At 27.1% G+C, this 17905-nt stretch overlaps 3 protein-coding genes across 11 annotated transcripts; 2 read left to right on the forward strand and 1 right to left on the reverse strand.

The window, feature by feature from the left end:
* Positions 1–836: 836 nt before the first annotated feature.
* Positions 837–6603, forward strand: LOC128960435 (phosphatidylinositol 4-phosphate 5-kinase type-1 alpha-like). Of its 7 annotated transcripts, XM_054306511.1 has the most exons (10): positions 837–1112; positions 1339–1964; positions 2033–2700; positions 3719–3851; positions 3917–4004; positions 4613–4681; positions 4883–4984; positions 5072–5237; positions 6105–6295; positions 6376–6603. In XM_054306511.1, the coding sequence occupies exons 1-10, from the start codon at positions 1100–1102 to the stop codon at positions 6564–6566; spliced, it is 2247 nt and encodes a 748-aa protein (XP_054162486.1). In that variant the 5' UTR covers positions 837–1099; the 3' UTR covers positions 6567–6603. The 7 variants fall into 7 exon arrangements, with proteins under 7 accessions (XP_054162486.1, XP_054162485.1, XP_054162488.1 ...); XM_054306510.1 differs by lacking the exon at positions 837–1112 and having other exon boundaries at positions 1131–1964; XM_054306513.1 differs by lacking the exon at positions 837–1112 and having other exon boundaries at positions 1131–1964; positions 5120–5237.
* Positions 6604–7169: 566 nt separating this feature from the next.
* On the forward strand, positions 7170–11893 carry LOC128960438 (AN1-type zinc finger protein 6-like). Of its 3 annotated transcripts, XM_054306519.1 has the most exons (5): positions 7170–7424; positions 7743–7864; positions 9645–9999; positions 10502–10682; positions 10746–11818. In XM_054306519.1, the coding sequence occupies exons 3-5, from the start codon at positions 9688–9690 to the stop codon at positions 10892–10894; spliced, it is 642 nt and encodes a 213-aa protein (XP_054162494.1). In that variant the 5' UTR covers positions 7170–7424; positions 7743–7864; positions 9645–9687; the 3' UTR covers positions 10895–11818. The 3 variants fall into 3 exon arrangements, with proteins under 3 accessions (XP_054162494.1, XP_054162495.1, XP_054162496.1); XM_054306520.1 differs by lacking the exons at positions 7170–7424; positions 7743–7864 and adding an exon at positions 9431–9533; XM_054306521.1 differs by lacking the exons at positions 7170–7424; positions 7743–7864; positions 9645–9999 and adding an exon at positions 10066–10434 and having other exon boundaries at positions 10746–11893.
* Positions 11894–12706: 813 nt separating this feature from the next.
* Positions 12707–13456, reverse strand: LOC128960439 (39S ribosomal protein L21, mitochondrial-like). The gene has a single exon (XM_054306522.1). It carries the CDS (start codon positions 13374–13376, stop codon positions 12810–12812), a length of 567 nt encoding a protein of 188 aa, XP_054162497.1. The 5' UTR covers positions 13377–13456; the 3' UTR covers positions 12707–12809.
* Positions 13457–17905: the final 4449 nt, after the last annotated feature.

Genomic DNA, 17905 nt, shown 5'->3' on the forward strand with positions numbered 1-17905 from the left:
AACTAATTATTACTTTAAGTAATTAAAAGCAACAAATCATTTCAATGTAAAATTATATAAAATATTTATTTTTTAAATACTGTAAATAATTTTTAGTATATTCAGGTATTTTTCAGACATGAGTTTTACTATTTATAAAATATGTCTAAAATATTAGTTAATGTAATACAGACTAATCAGATAATTGAATAGAAAGTGAATAAATATCAGCTAATTATATATAACATTACAATTTGTACGGTATCTATACTGTAGGAGTAATATAATAAAACTTAGTTATTATATTTTTATTATTATGTGTATGTTTTTTACGGTATTTACAATATTTTAGTGTATGAAAGGTTTTTAAATAATTTATTAAAAAGAATATATTATAAAATTTTTTAATTTACTTAGAAATTTCCTTTAAAATTAATTATAAAACTTATCAATTATGTTCAACTAACTACAGGTAACTTAAAATTTAATTTAATAAAATCTTAAAATGTACAGTACGTTAAACAAATCAATTGAAAATTAATCGTAAATTATGTAATACATTAGGCAACTTACTATACATTAGTTATAAAACATTTAGCAATCATTTATCAAACATTTAGTACATAATTTTAGATAAAATATGACTATTAAAATGCAAAAAAACATGATAATGCAAATTAATTTATTGTTATTATCATTTTATTATAATTATTAATTAATAAGTTTTCAAGATTTATAAAATAATTGTTTATACAATTGATAATAAATATATAGTAATATCTACCGTAATATTAGTTGTGTTGTAATTTACTGTATGTGAGAGTCTGTACCGATAAATGCAACGACTAGTGTGTGGATGAGTGTAAAGATGGCTGATATGTATATTAATACATACGGTATGAATGTATTGAACGTAATTGTATTTCAAATGCAGTCAATGAGTGTATGAGTGTTACTGACTGTAAGTTACAGTGAAAGCTGTGTTACATTGCATTTGCAATCATAGACTACATTAACTGAACATTCATTGATATTATAGTTATTAGTGAATCAGTGTTTTTCAATGACATGTTAACCAAAACAATGCATTGATTTGATTGTCAACACAATCATCACAGCTATGAGTCAATCGGGTATTGATTTGACACTCAATTGAATTAATTGTTTATTATATTTAGTTGTTTTGTGTTTGAATTGTAATTAAATGTCAAACAATTTACTAAATCAATGACTCAATGAATGCCTGCTTTTGAGTCATTAATTGATTATTAGATGATTTGATTTAATTTGATTGACATTAAGATTGAGTCGAGGATTGTCTTCACAAATGTATTAACGAAGTGATGGTTTTGTCTTCAGAAACGACGGCTCAAAGCTCCACAAATGAGACGCCAAATGCCAGGCGAAGGCCACCACCGATACTCGTGGCCAACAACGACGCCTCCGATGCCAGTCAAACATCTGGCGGACCAAAAACACCACAGACTCCCGGCCCGTCATCAGCTGATCGTAAAAAACTGGAAAGAGAAAGGAAAATAGGTCACCGACGGGTCGATGAAGGCGGACAAGTGACTTACAAGAAGATCCAAACCACACAGATTATGGGATCAATTCAGTTAGGGATTGGTCACGCAGTCGGCAGTCTAGCGTCTAAACCTGAAAGGGATGTCCTGATGAAGGACTTCATGGAGATCGAGACGGTTTCGTTCACTAAAGACGGTAGTAATACAACACCGGCTCATCACTACTCAGACTTTAAGTTCAAAGTGTACGCACCGATTGCTTTCCGATATTTTCGTGATCTCTTCGGTATTCAACCGGATGACTATCTGTTGTCAGTTTGCAACGAACCGCTCCGTGAATTGTCAAACCCGGGCGCTTCCGGTTCGGTCTTCTATCTCACAGATGATGACAACTTTATCATAAAGACTGTTCAGCACAAAGAAGCGGACTTCCTATTGAAACTATTGCCCGGATATTATATGGTAAGGCCTTAACATATATATTGAGTGATTTGTTAGATTAATAGTTAAAATATTTATATTCCTAACAGAATTTAAACCAAAATCCGCGGACACTTTTACCAAAATTTTTTGGTCAATACTGTTATATATGTGGCGGTAAAAATGTACGGATAATTGTTATGAATAATCTATTGCCCAGTTATGTCAAAATGCACCAAAAATATGACTTAAAAGGTTCGACATATAAGCGAAAAGCCAGTAAAAGTGAACGAAAGAAAGGTTCGCCAACTTATAAGGACCTCGACTTCATGGAGTATCATCCGGAAGGACTCTTTCTTGAAGCCGACACTTATAATGCATTGATTAAGACAATGCAAAGAGATTGTCTTGTCTTAGAAAGCTTTAAAATAATGGACTATAGCTTGTTATTAGGTATTCATAATCTCGATGAGGCCGCCAATGATAAACTTGAGAAACTGAAGGCACAATCGGCAGCACTGGCTGAGGCCGCAGTCAATAAAGCGAGATTAAGAAGTGGTGCCAAAGATGCTGTCGACCAAACAGACGATGCAGACTATAAAGACAATGACATTGATTACGATTTATCAACAAATAGATCAAATGATATCAATAAACCTAATTCTGTTAATTTATGTCGAAGTAAATCAATCAATAAACAGAGGATAACCGCATACTCTACAGCACTCGAGTCTATTCAGGCAGATATCGAGCCAATTGATCCCGAAGAAGACATTCCGTAAGTGATATTTTTTGTTTGTTTAGAAGAAATACATTTATGTTATTAAGCTAAAGAATATATATAAAGACTATAATACTTAAATTAATATTAAATAATTATGGATTACTTAATGATTAAATTATTTCAATGACATCTTTTACTGTACACTGTGTACAGTATATTGTCATTAAATTATTGTAATAATTATATATATTATATTAGCAATTATTTGTAGTTTTAGTTAATTTGTTGAGTTTTATCCTAAAAACGTTTTATTGAATATTCTAGTATTAGTTTATAAAACATTGTGTACCCACTCATGTCCTTTATTAAAATGCTATTAATTATTATTTAAATACAAACATAAATAATATGACGCCCACTGTTTTCTTTCAAAGATTATATCATAATCTAAACTGAAAATAAATCTCATGAATACTATTACTTAATAGATTTGGAAATCAATTTTATTAAATTTTGTACCCAATTAATCAAACAGATATTTATAAAAGTAAAGCATATTATCTTTGTTTAGACAATAGTCTAATACTATAGATATTTAAATGTATTTTTTCACAAACAATTTTTATGACGTTAACTTTACATTGATATTAAAATTTTCCTAATATTATACTGTATAATACATCATTAAAATAATTTTTAATAGAAACAATACAAATAAAGTTGTATATACATTTATAATTGTTTAATTCAATTTATATTGAATGTCTTAATGTAATACTAATAATTTGTATGGCTAATTAATAAATTTATATAATATATATATATATATATATATTTATTATAAAGTATATTATAAATAATAATTTATTGTTTTGGTTGTGGATTCTTATTACGGTATATATAATATACAGTATATTCCGTAATAAGAATCCATATTATATATACAATATATACTTTATACAGTATACATATAATATTTTTTTTAATTATAATTGAATATAAAAATATATAACAAGTTGTGAATTAATAATTAGATAATAATATAATATATATTTTGTTATTGAAATGTCAGCGCCGGTGGAATACCAGCCCGTAATTCAAAAGGAGAGCGACTTCTTCTTTATGTTGGAATCATTGATATATTACAGAGCTATCGACTCATGAAGAAGATGGAGCACACGTGGAAAGCAATACTTCACGACGGGGTTTGTCATTACATACCATATCTTGTTTTGTTTAAATATTCATTATTTTTGTTGTTGTTTGATAGGACACCATATCAGTACATAAGCCCGGATTTTATGCCCAAAGATTTTTAGATTTTATGTCCAAAAAAGTCTTCAGAAAAATACCATCACGTAAGACATTTAAATAAATTTGTTGTTAATTTTTGTTGATGTTATTGTTGATGTTGATGGTGCTAAAGCATATAACGTTTGTTTGACACCAGGTATGATATTTACCGTAAATATATTAAGCTTAGTATTGATAATGTGATTCAAGCAAAATAAACCAATCCTGTGATAGTTTTTTTTTTAAAATTATTGTATGAACTGAATGCCTTAAAACAAATTTAATGATTGATAATATTACAGTCCTTTTAATTGTCGATTGTAATCCATTTCTATTGTAAACACTGTAGAATATAATCTAAAATATTTGTTTAAACAAAATAAAATCAGATGTCAAGCAATGATTTTTTTCTAAATATTAACATTTTAACTAACATTTTAATACTAATACATAAACTAATACCAATAACACAACAAAGTTTCAAAAGACTGACAACATTTTAAATAAATAAATTGCATTTAAAAAAGTGACAAAATTTGAAACAACTGTTTAATGAACTGTTTTCTGTTGTAATCTTTTATCTTTGACTCTCTCTCTCTCTCTTTCTCTCTCATCCTGTGTGTGTCTCTCTCGTTGTCTTCTCGCTGTCCAAACTGTGTCCAAACCCCAACAGTTGATATGCCTGAAATAAAAGGTCCTCATCGTAAGTTTCGAACCCTGGTCACCTCTTACATGGGTATGGGTATGAAACATTATTTTTATTACTAGTCCCGGTGTCCAAGTGTTGTTTCCTAATAGCTAACTAATCATTACTAATGTTTATTCTAATACTAATATTTATTAACTTTCTCTATTGTATGTCTTGTCTGTCAATTTTATGTTAACTAAAAATTGATTGACTAATTATATGTTTGCTTTTCTTTACGTTTTACAAAATGATTAGCACTAAAACACTCGCCATCAAAACGTAAAATGCAATTACCAGCCCGTGCGAGACCCCCCTCGACGGGGGGCTCAGATGGCGATGTCCTTAAAGATTATATTCGTAAGCAATTGCTTGCCGTCTAATTCTCACTTATTTTTTTTGTTTTGCTTTTATGTTTTGGTTTCGCGTTATATTTTGTGGGATTAGACGCCAATACTAGTCATAATATAGTTAATAATGATATGCCACCGATAGGACCGGTTCACAAGTTTCGATATTCATCTGAAGCGGCGCCCAGTCTGAGGACTGTTGTTATAAAACAAGCGGCCAGTAAACAGTCGGTAGCATTACCCGAGAAAAGTGAAATCGTCAGGTATTACACTAAATATCACAATAGTATTGACTATTAATAGTTGTTGAATATTTATACTTATTTATTGTTTTACTCAAATTTTTTATTAAAAAAAATAGTATTAATTATGATATTTTAAATAATTATATTTTTTATTTACTAGTTTTACTTAATCTGTTTTAAAGTGACTCAAAATAATTGCATTTATTATTTCTTGTAAATTAGTTTTTATTATTTCATAATCTCTTATATATTATACTATAAAATAACTTGTATTTTATTTACACTGAATGTATATTATACACTATATATATATTATGTATATATTTACATATTTTATCTCACAAATATTTTATAAATTATTTTTGAAATGTTTTTAAACGCATGGATAATTAAAATTTTGATTAACTTGAATGTTAAAATTTGTTTAATCTATTAATTGCTGCATTATATTGACAATTATAACCCATTTCTCCTAAAATATCTAAATGTTTGATTCAATTGTCTCAATGGTTATCTGCACGTTTCCTAATGTTATTTACACTAAATTGTTTTCATTCACATATTCAATAAATTTGATGACAAAAAATTAATAATAAAATTTATTTGATTTTTTAAATACACTTACAATAGTTAGAAAAGTATTGTTTGTTTTATTTGTTATCTATTTGTAAGCACATGCTTTTGAATGTAATCTTGAATTAAATACTGTATTGTAATTAATTGATTGATTGGTCGACACAATGACAATACAAAATTGAGTGTCAAATGCATGTAAAGTGAAATTCAATGATTGGCTGCTCTTTACTTATATTTATATATCAAACTATAACTTAATTGTTATTAAAAGTAGACATTTTTTTGATTAAAACTTTTAACAACTTCTAGCGTCAATCAGATAGCGTTGACTGAATCGGAAAGCAGTGTCACCAGTAGCTGTTCCAGTGCTACTTCATCAGGTCTCGGGTCGACATTGAGGACAGTCACGTGGACACCGCCTCATAGCATCGGGGCGTCGACACCGACACATACGGAAGGAACGCCTTCTATGACAGAGTCGAGTGAAAGTGGAGATATCGGTAGGTGTCTGTAGATTATGAAGCGCTATCTCAGATGACTGTCCCATATTTATTAGTGGCTTCTATTCATTTTTCATAAGCCTGTCCCACAACACCCATACGGAGTCGGAGCTCTACCCGACACTCGAGATCGAGTGAATGTTCCGATATGGGCGCCGATAATTGCAACGAATCGATGCGGTCAACACTGACAGTCAATCAACATATCGATAGCAATGACCGCAATGACATCGACACCGATGCCAACTCTCAAGAAGTCACTAAACTATAGATATTATGGCTATTATATCAATATTGTTGTATTTGTTCATTCATTAAAAAGCAATAAATGTGTAAATATTATTAGCAATTATTTCTTTATTTCTATTTAATTCATTCATCTATAAGTTTGTAATTATATTATAATTTTAATGTAATTTGAATTTTCATTTTAATTTTATTAGCATTAAGTAAAAAATAAAAGTAAAATTTTGTTCATTTTGTTTGCAATTAAACAAATAATATGCTAAATGACTGATCTTCTCGACCATTGATAGTATTGTATTAATATTAAAGTTATAATTATTTTGAGGTAAGAAAAGTCATAGTAATTAAAAAGTTTATTAAATAAACCGTTTTAACTGTTAATATACAATATGTGAGATATATAGAGAGGGAAAGGGTTCATATCATATGTATGTCTGATGTGTATACTTGTGCTACTGTACTGTATATACTGTACGGTATATCATATATACTTAATAATAATGCTATTATAGAGAAATGAGTGCACAAATTGGGGGCATTTAATAGTTTAGTGTTGATGTCAGTGGAGACAGAGCTGAGGGACCATTGGTTGCAATGGTTGGCCTTTAATACAGTCAAACATATCATACATTACAGTCAGACTCAGTGTGTGTTTTGTATGCGAGAGTGCATTGAATGGTATAACAGTGCTGTTGTGTGTATGATATGTGTTGTTGACGACTATCTCAGCTGTGCTTCACTAATACAGTGCTCTCTACAGTACACAACACAACCTACTAGTGCTGACTGGCGTACACTGAATACGCACTGACTGTGCATTTCATTCAACACAACACTCTTTTACAGTGCATTACATTACACGGCATTCAATACAACCTAAAAGGTAACCATTTTTTCAATCATTATTTACATACAGTTGACCACCATTTGTGCCACTATTGCCGTCACCAAGAGTTAGGTGATGTCTTGATGTGGTATATATAACGATTAGGTAGTGAATGAGTGGTCAATATTTATAATAATTGGTGATAATTGGATGCAATGCCTGTGCAATGCTATGGCATAGCAAACGGTTCGCCATTTTATACAATCGTTTAATATATGATTGTATTGAATGACGAGTCAAATGATTTGATATTATTATTATTGATTGAATACCTGATGTCTAATCATTAAACTACTTGTTTGACTATTAATTCAGACACCGTTTGATTGTTTGGCTAATTGTTTGCAAAGACCAGTGGTGTCCACCTGTCCTCTCAACATAACGATTGACCTCAACTCGTAGGTCCCGTTTTGCCAATCAATAGCATCACTTGTGGGGTAAGCTTTTAGACATATTTAGTCTGATTTACTAACATGTGATACAAACAAGACTATTGTGTCCATCAAGTGATAGTTATATGTCTTAACACATCTATTGTCTTAACTATTGTGTCATTGAGTTCACACCCAAACATCATATGATGAGCTGATGAGTGACTCAATTGTTAGTCTCATTAATCACTATATCTTAAACAATGCATTTGTTTAGTCATTGTATTATTGAATGATATGTCAAATGATTTATTTTAATTGAATTGAAATTATCATTTAAATGGCAAACAAATATCAAGTGTTGTATTGACTCTTAATTATTGTTTTATTATATCAAATACATTAATTCATACATTATATTATAACGAGTTTATTCATATGATAAACATATAAACCGTAAACTCATTGAATCAATGCTATTGTAATAGCCATCGAATTAATAGATGTTTTATAAAAGTGATATTTTTGACAAATTATTATTTTTTTGTGAAAACTTAATTTTTTTGCTGAATAACAGTATGTGGTTTAAGACATGAAGTAACTGTTTTGTGTTGGGTTTTGTATTACAAATTCAAGGACTTTGAAAAAATGATATAAACCTTAAATGCATATAACTTTTACATTAATTGGACGCCTAATAAATCGTATATACTTTACATTATATATGATATTAAATAGTTTTAATTATGTGTATAAAAAGTGTATTTTAATCAAGTAAAGCAAAATTGAATTAATTTACTGATTATAGTAAAATATACGACAAAATAAGCATTAATTGTAAATTATAATACTATTTATTAATAGTGAAAATAAGTGTTAATGATATAAATTAGAGATCATATGAGTGTTGAATAAATAGTTAGGTAATAAAAATAATGAATTGTTGCCAAAACTGGATCTCTGTTTAGCAAAAGGTTTTTATCCGTTTGTATTCACGTGAAAGACATCTGAAATATCATTTGATATTTACTCTTCACTAAGGGTTAGTCAAAGAGAGAGTATTGCCTCCAAAGCCGTCAATGTCTTGAAATGATTACAAATAATAAATGACTCATTATTTTTAACATTTGATGACATTTTCTTACTCTTTATCAATATGTCTGTTGCTATTAAATACACTATTATTTACATTTATAAATGATATAATTTAGTTAAATTGATAAATATTATTATTTATACCAATAGTTAACTTATAATAATAATTTGTTTTTTTAGTTTTAAAAAAGTAAATACCAGTTAAAAGCTAATGATATGTTTAATGATTAATAATAGTCATCTTATATTTTATATTATGAAACCTTATGTTTTGTTTAGTTTTATTGATTGTTGATTGATCTGAGTTATGGTTAAGATTGGCATAATTTAGTGGCTATTTAGTTGAACTGATTTTTAAAAATGATTTGTTAGTAAATTAGTTTTAGATGTAATGAATTAGTAATTATTGATAATTGTATTGAACTTTTCATATAATGAATTAGTCGTAATATCATAGACTGTATATAAAATCAAATTGAGTTGTTATAGTGTTGGCCTTGCATTGCATTGCATTGAATGCATACAACTATACGTCATTTGATGATAAAGACTGCAAATCATATGATTAACACTAAAATGAAAGGCCTGTTGACTGACTAAACAACGATTCATTTACTATGAAACTAATGTTTTAATTCAAGTATTGTCCCACTTTTGACACAACTTTTTGTATCACTCATTAAACTCTAGTTTAATGGTTATACATATAATATACTCATTTTAAATTATTTTGTTGTTTTTTTGCTAATAGTTTTTCAACTAACTGATCATCACAAGACCTGATCTTATCAAATATGGAAAGGGATACAAATCAGATGAGTCCCTCCCTATGTCGTTCCGGATGTGGATTTTATGGCAATCCATCATTTGATGGTCTGTGCTCTCAATGCTATAAAGAAGCGGTCAAAAGGAAACAGTCGGCGCCAAACTCACAATTAAGCCAATCATCAAACGCTTCGGTGTCTCATCCGAGCGCTGGCAGAAATAGCCCGATATCTTCAATACCTTGTGACTCTTCCTCACTTAAAGCCACTTTAGACAATAACCTGAACACCGCCCTACCAACTGTTCCATCTGCGATAATAGCTCAAGACATTAAATTAGAGGTATTTTCATTTATATTGTCTACACTATATATGTCTGACATATGATTAATCACGAGAGAGAGAGGGAGAGACATGTATTGCTGTTTTGATTGTTGACAACAATCAAAATCATTCATTAACACATTTGTTAGGTTTAAATTGAAATTATTTGAGTTTAAACTAAAAACAGTAGTAAATGTGTTAGAATTTTAAGGCGTTTGAAACGCTTTTATGTTTGAGATTTAATTAGTTTTTTGGACACAAATGTCTGATAAAAGAAAGCGAAGTGCAGACAAAAAGGGTGACAAAAATAACAGAAAAAAGAGTAGATTGGCCGATGAAAAAGGTATCAATAAGACAACTAAAGAGATCAGTTCTAAGACCAACTCGAAGGCTATAAAAAAAAATAGCCAATCGGATATTCAAACCGTTACCAAACAATCTATTCTCTCACAAGTCAGACATATATCAGTTGTTTATAACTAACTGTTTTGAATAATTAATAAACTTTATTATTATAAAGGGTTCAGCAAATGCAGAGAATAGCCAATCTTCAGCTGTGGTCAAGACAAATGTTGACAAAGAGTTGACCAACGGATCGCAACAAACACCTCAAACGGATGCCAATGGAAGCGATCCGCCCAAGACTAACAAGAAAAAGAAGAACAGATGCACTAAATGTAAAATAAATGTCGGCGTTATTGGTAAGGATTAACTAATATATAGTTAAATAGTATGGTATTTAACTATTGTTTTTTTTGTATTAGGTTTTCCTTGTCGGTGTGGCGGCACTTTCTGTAGTACTCACCGGTACGCCAATGAGCACAACTGTACGTTTGACTATAGAGAACACGGCGCTGAAGAGATTCGTAAAAACAATCCACAAGTGATTGGCGAAAAAGTTACCAAAATTTGAGGGAATATTTATCTATAGATTAATTAAAAACCGGTCTCTTATTATAGTTTATTATACAATTGAATTATAGCTAAATTACATTTTGGGTATTCATATCTTTTTTCTCTATAAATTTCTTTGTCTATCAAAGCAATTGTCATTATTTTCCAAATCATGAGATTCATAATCGAAGTCAGAAATCATTTATAAAAAAAATCACTAATTTTATGTCTGCAATCATAACTACAGAAAAATATTAATATTAATAGAAAATCGACAAACAATAAAATGATCGAATGATACCTTAATTGATAATAGGTTTTCCGTTATAAGCACTGTATGTCAGTATAACAAACCTGAATGCCGTTAGTAATGAATCTTATTTCGACTTATTATGAAATGGCAATTGAATTATTTGTATAATATATGAATTGTCATAATTGTTAACATTTTTTCTAAATATTTCCTTAATTATAATCTGTTTATTGTTACAAAAAATTAGAAATTATATGAAATACTGTGTCGGAATTGTCGATCTAAATCCAAATTAACGCCAATTTATAAACAAATTCTTTTAATTACATCTAAATATGTTTAATAGTATACATGAGACTTGATTGCCTCAAATGCCAGTTATATGCTTTTTTATTTTTATTATATTATCATTAAATTCAATCTAATTTTATATGAATTTATTATTTGATTTGTGTGTATAAATGCGAGTTACCGCAGGTAACCAATTGCTTATAAATATGTTTGAAATCATTTCAATTGTGACTTAGTTTTTATTGGCGACCAACTGGTTATCATTACCATTAAGTCTCATGTATTAAAAATGAATAATAGATTATAAATAATATTATTGAACATTAAAAATGATTAATAATTTGAGCCATTTTTGCAATTTTCATTATACATCTTATGCCTCATTTGATAGTTTAAAAATATCTGTATTTGCATTGCAGTTTATTACATAACATTTCATGTAACGATATTAATAAAAAAAACTAAAGATTTTGGAAGTTTTAATAAAATTATCATATATTATATTTATACTGTTTGTTTGTTTTTTATTAAACTGTCATAATTTATATATTTGCATAATTGATGAAATTTTATTAATTAATAAGCAAACATCGATATTGTTAAACAACTGATGGATTTATTGATGATGAAATGGATAACCTAATTCTTATGATAATAAAGATAATTTGAAAAAACAACAACAGTATCGATCAAATTATCAAAAAAGTCTTATAAAATTGTTATGTTAAACATAATGTATTTATTTTAAATAGCAATTTTCAAAACTAATTGAAGCAATGGATTAATATGTTAATTGTTTATTTCACTCATTTGCAAATCTGCTAAAAATCATTCAAATAAGTGTAATACACACCTAAACCTATATTTTTAAATTATGTATTTGCAATTTGTTACTTTTCAACTGTTAATTGATAAATTTTATTAAATGCCTTTAAAATAAACTATTATATTTATTTTAATAGATAAATCAAATATTTATCTTTATATAAAACTTGTAATAAACTTTTAGATAATATCGAGTTTGTATTTCACAGTACAGTTTATAAATATATATATATATATATTTAACTTTAACAGATAAATTATTAACTACATTAAAATAAATTGTAAATATAAAGCAAATTATTGACTATTATTAAAATAATGGTTTGATTTATTTAAAGTGCCATAAATTATATTAATTCATTGTTTTAGAAATTATATGATAAGGAGATATCAAGACATGTAAAGTACAGTATATTACATAAAGTTGGGATCAATTAGACATTCATTAATATAACATATACTGTAAATTATTATAACTGTTATGATATAATGTAAACCCAATATCGTTACAATACTACTGTTAAGTGATTAATAAAAACATTTAATTTTCATAAGTATTTAACAATTAATTGACAATTTGTTGAGTTTGGTTGAGTTGATGGCAGATATCGATGCGATTAATGCGAAGCATTGTCAACGGGTATCGTTGGAAACGCCATCGTCGGTAGCCGTGGTTTCGGGGAATGGACTTAACGTTGTAATACGTGTGTGTCATTGTCTTCTCGAGAACTGTGGCCTCAATTTGGACTAAATCGCGGGACAGCAGTGGTCTACCAATAAGTGTAAACGTGTTGTTACCGACTAAAAGACATTTCTCAAGTTTGATGATTTCGCCGACTTTAGCCTCAAAGCTGTTACGATAACTAATGATGTCATTCATGTGGACAACATGTTGGCGACCAAACACATGGACGACCGCAAAGTTTTGGCCACATTTTTCGTCAATAATAACATCGTTGACCCGATTAAACAATTTGGTCACTTTGATCAACGAGTTGTCCTCGTCTTCATCTTTTATTAATTGTTGAACAATTCGTTTGTCATTTTGGCCAATATTTATGGCCCGATGTTGTGTCCAACTTATGCTTGTTTTCAATGCACTCAATGACCGCAAACACGGCTTTAAAATCATTGCTTTAATTATATTTAATTCAAATGTTTTGTCGATTCAATTGAAAAGCATTGCTATGTTTTGATACTTTCATTGATTGTTAACTTAATAGATGTCATCACTAATTGAATTCTATGTTAAATATAATTTTCATATCATTTAAATTCATTTTGATATCTAATTTAATTTATTAATAGTTAATATAATTATATATTTTTATAGAAATTTATACTTAGAAATATATAATACTTATTATAGATCTTAATAAATAAATAACTAATAAAATAATAACTTATAGATTAACGAACTTTTTTATTTTACAGTTTTTTATAACTAAATTATAACTATAACTAAATTATAACTATAACTAAATTATAACTATAACTAAATTATAACTATAACTAAATTATAACTATAACTAAATTATAACTATAACTAAATTATAACTATAACTAAATTATAACTATAACTAAATTATAACTATAACTAAATTATAACTATAACTAAATTATAACTATAACTAAATTATAACTATAACTAAATTATAACTATGTCTTTTCTGTACATAAATTTATATTGTACTAAATACTATATAAAATATTATGCTTATCTATATCCAAATACCGTATGTCTATACATTGTGGACCACATTTAAAATTAATTTGTTATTTGTTTTATTTATCAATTTTAATTTACTAATAAATGCAAAAATTATAGTTAATTTAATAATAAAAAAATAGATTATTCAAATCAACTAATGCAAAGATTAGTATATATTGTCGGATGAATTCGTGGATGACTTTTGAAATTTTTATTCAAAAATGATGAAAATGTTGCAATCAATCCCATATATTAAGTCACAAATCAGATTTTAAAATTATAATTAATTGAAAATATCAATTAAACAAAAGTTTTTATATTTATATTAGACAGGAGTACATTAGTATTGATTTACTGGTTTATTAATATCGAGTTTTGAATGTTTGATTTTATTCAATAATTTATTTATTTATTTCTAATATTATTTATTTTATATTTATACAGTATTTTGGATTTCATGGATTTAATCACAATTATTAAAAATAAAACATTATTGAAATATTTGCTAATTTTGTTTATTTGAAAAACTGTCGGTTAATTCCAATGTATATAATTTAGTACTGTCTTGTAGTGTATAATACAAATATATAGTATATAACTACCATATCGTCATCATTAAGATATAGTTTATTTATTTTTAAAGACTTCAAAACACTGAATGAATCTTTGCTATTATAAAAAGTAATAAATTATTTTCTAATTAAATATTATTATCAAATCTATAAACTAATCAAACATTTTAATTGAAGTTTATAATAAAATTATGTTTTATTGTCTATCTGTTAAATAATAAATTATTACTTAATTTCTCATTCATTTCATAGCCGAGACATAGTTTGTTTGTCAGTGTCTGTGAGTGAAGATGTCTTAATTTTGTGACATTTTATTTATTTTTTTGTAGCAAAAATTATCTCAAATCAAATTGCTATGATTTATCTCTTAGTTTTATCACAAATCGTTTTTTTTCAATTAAAAATATTTTTTATTTGAAATCTAAAATTTATGTTCAATTTGCTGTTGTCATAAAAAATGGGTTAATTTTATCTTTATAACTTACTTATAGTTGTCTTTATTTACAAATTAATTCCAATATAATGTAACTTATAAATAATTTAGTACACAAAAAATACATAAAATAATTATTTAATTTCAAACTATCATTAAAATTTTTAATTTATATTTAACAATTTTTATGGTGCAAATGTGTATATTTCTATCTATGATATAATATTAAATGCTTGTTTCAAAAAAAAAATAATTCAAAATAAAATTTTGTTTTTTTATTTACTGTATAAATGAAACAATAAAACAATTTTGATCTCATAATTTTATATCTGCAACTGTACAAACAACTAATAATAATATACTGTATACAATATCTATTTATATAATTAATTTTGATCTCATTTTTATAAAACACTATTATCTCATTAATTCACAAAATTTTAGTTTATAGCTATATAAAGGCTTGTATAAAACTATAAGATAACAAACATAATGGTTTTAGTTTAATGTTAAAAATAACTAACAACAAAAAATTATACTTAAAATACAAACCAAATATACATATAACCATATAATAACAGTTATCAGAAAATTTTATCGCAAAATTGTAATTCAAGTGATTATATAAAATAAGCTTTTATTTAATGTACAGTATATATCATCTGAGGTTAAATTCCCAGATTTATTTGAGGATTTGTTTTAGCAGTCAATTAATTGATTTGAAAATATTGGTTCAAAAAGTCTCTGGCAATGAGTTGACTGATGGCAATCATATAACACATATACGCGTGCATTGCATTGCAATCCCGGGTTTTGTCGACCAATACTTTGGCTCAATTAGCTTTTGTATACATTTTATGACAATTTATTTTACGACCGATAGTCCGTTTACACACACATAGAGACCAACAAAATAGAGTAGTGGACCCTCAGCTATCTATCTACTAGCGCTCAATAATACAACTATTCAACACAAAATAGCCGATAGCTATGGAGAGGCTATAAAACGTCAATTATATTGAATGTTGTGTTTAGGCTTTTCTTTAAAAAAGTTTTTTTAACTAAATATCTAAATGTCTCGTTTCGGCCAATTAGCCAATAATATGTTTAATAGTGTGCTTCATGTCTGCACACTTTGGCATACATTTTGCTCATGAGATATATTACACTGTTTTTTATCGGAGAGTTTACTCTCACATATCTTGTGATCCAAAGACAAGATATTTTTCTGAAAGAAAGAAACTGACATTCAAAATGAAGACAAGTGTGGCAATGAATGGTTGAGCACTGGGAGGCATAAGACATTGTATTGCGGAACGTATGGTCGACAGGTATTATTTAAAAATCAGTAAAAAAGTTTAAATCTTAACAGTCGTTATAACCTATAGATCCACAGGTTTTTAAAATCAAGAGACTATCATTTGGTACTTTCAAATGCTATATATTTATGTTTTTACTAAAAAATCTTATTATTTAGAGAAAGCCTAATATAATATAATTTGCATTAAAACATTTGTTTGCCATAAAAGTATTGAATGTTTTGAATGCCAAATATTTTAAATACATTATTATCATACACTATACAGCAATAACAGTAAATATAATATTTAAGTAATTGTAATACAGTTTGGCTAATAACGGATTCAATTGACGGCCCATCTCTCAGTTATTGTCAATATAATTGTTGATGAGTGGTATGAATCATATGATAGGTAACAACACATAGAGGAAATGTTAGCTCTAAAAAACTGGTCAAACAGTGCCTAAATTATATGTTGCCTTTTGATCATATGATCATCTATTCATAAATATGTTTGCAATACTTGAACGCCCGTATTGTACAACAATTACCGCTTGAAAATTACTTTTCCGTTTGTTTTTTTAATGCTAAATACTGTCATTTAAATGCTTGCTTTATCTTTAGTTTACAACACAAGTAATGAATAATATACTTAAAAATTCAAATTAAATATAATTTATTTTTTTAAAACTACTCACAGTTAGCGCTAATACGAGATCCTAATTACTGTTAAACACAACGCCGTGTCTTATCATAAGTGCTCCTAAAGAGTGGTAATACCGTATAAATTTAAATTAAATATGTTTTGAATACTACATATTGTTTATAATATCACACGCCTTAGATTTTTATTTATATAATTTTTATTAATAATAATAATCACTTTAAAAACATTAATATTATTGTTTGCAAAGTACAGAATAAATATGATTTGAATAATTGTATTGAATTGCTCTGAGAAACGAGTGCACGACACACACGACTACTACTATGCCTTTTTTGACTGCCTTTCCCCTCGAGACTAATCCTCTAAATTAAATAAATTGCTAATTAAAACAATCGACAATTTACTCATTCATTCATTCATATACTCATTCATTCATTAAGTTTGTTATCTAATTTTTTTGACTCAATTTTGTAATCATAATATAATTACTATCGGAAACTCTGGTTTTGTTTATAATTATAATAAAGCTTTATTCATGTAATAATAGAGTATACATTAATTATAAAAATAGTATATAATTTATTGTATGTAATTAAAAAATATGTTTACAATATATATAAATTATATATTTAATATTAAAAGTTCATAAACTTTTTTTTAAGTTAACTATATTTTATTTATATGTTCACAAAAGGCACTTATAAATGAATAATTAAATTAAAATCAGTTCATAAAATAATGTATATATTTAGTGGACCGGTGTTTATATAATAGTATAGTGTATTGAATGCACGTAAACATAAATTTACATAAATTCTAAATATATTTGATTTTATAAATAGTTATATCAAAAATTTAATATTTATATTATATTTATATTGCATGTTTTCAAAATAATTGTTGACAATACAATGGTAGTGACTTTATAATAAAAAAATACAATCAACAAATACAGATTGGCTTTTTAATAAATGGCAT

The sequence above is a fragment of the Oppia nitens genome, unplaced genomic scaffold, assembly GCF_028296485.1.
Source record: "Oppia nitens isolate AA-2021 unplaced genomic scaffold, nextdenovo-longstitch-racon4-pilon3 scaffold4_pilon_pilon_pilon, whole genome shotgun sequence".
Classification (NCBI taxonomy): Eukaryota; Metazoa; Arthropoda; class Arachnida; order Sarcoptiformes; family Oppiidae; genus Oppia; species Oppia nitens.

Excerpts from the sequence above, each read along its gene's own strand:
- LOC128960435 (XM_054306510.1), top strand. The coding sequence starts at position 1,323 with ATGGTTTTGTCTTCAGAAACGACGGCTCAAAGCTCCACAAATGAGACG. Across the intron at positions 2,701-3,718 it reads GATCCCGAAGAAGACATTCC|CGCCGGTGGAATACCAGCCC; the intron begins GTAAGTGATATT and ends TTGAAATGTCAG. Across the intron at positions 4,682-4,882 it reads CACCTCTTACATGGGTATGG|CACTAAAACACTCGCCATCA; the intron begins GTATGAAACATT and ends CAAAATGATTAG.
- LOC128960439 (XM_054306522.1), bottom strand. The coding sequence starts at position 13,376 with ATGATTTTAAAGCCGTGTTTGCGGTCATTGAGTGCATTGAAAACAAGC.
- LOC128960438 (XM_054306519.1), top strand. The coding sequence starts at position 9,688 with ATGGAAAGGGATACAAATCAGATGAGTCCCTCCCTATGTCGTTCCGGA. Across the intron at positions 10,000-10,501 it reads CTCAAGACATTAAATTAGAG|GGTTCAGCAAATGCAGAGAA; the intron begins GTATTTTCATTT and ends ATTATTATAAAG. Across the intron at positions 10,683-10,745 it reads AATAAATGTCGGCGTTATTG|GTTTTCCTTGTCGGTGTGGC; the intron begins GTAAGGATTAAC and ends TTTTTGTATTAG.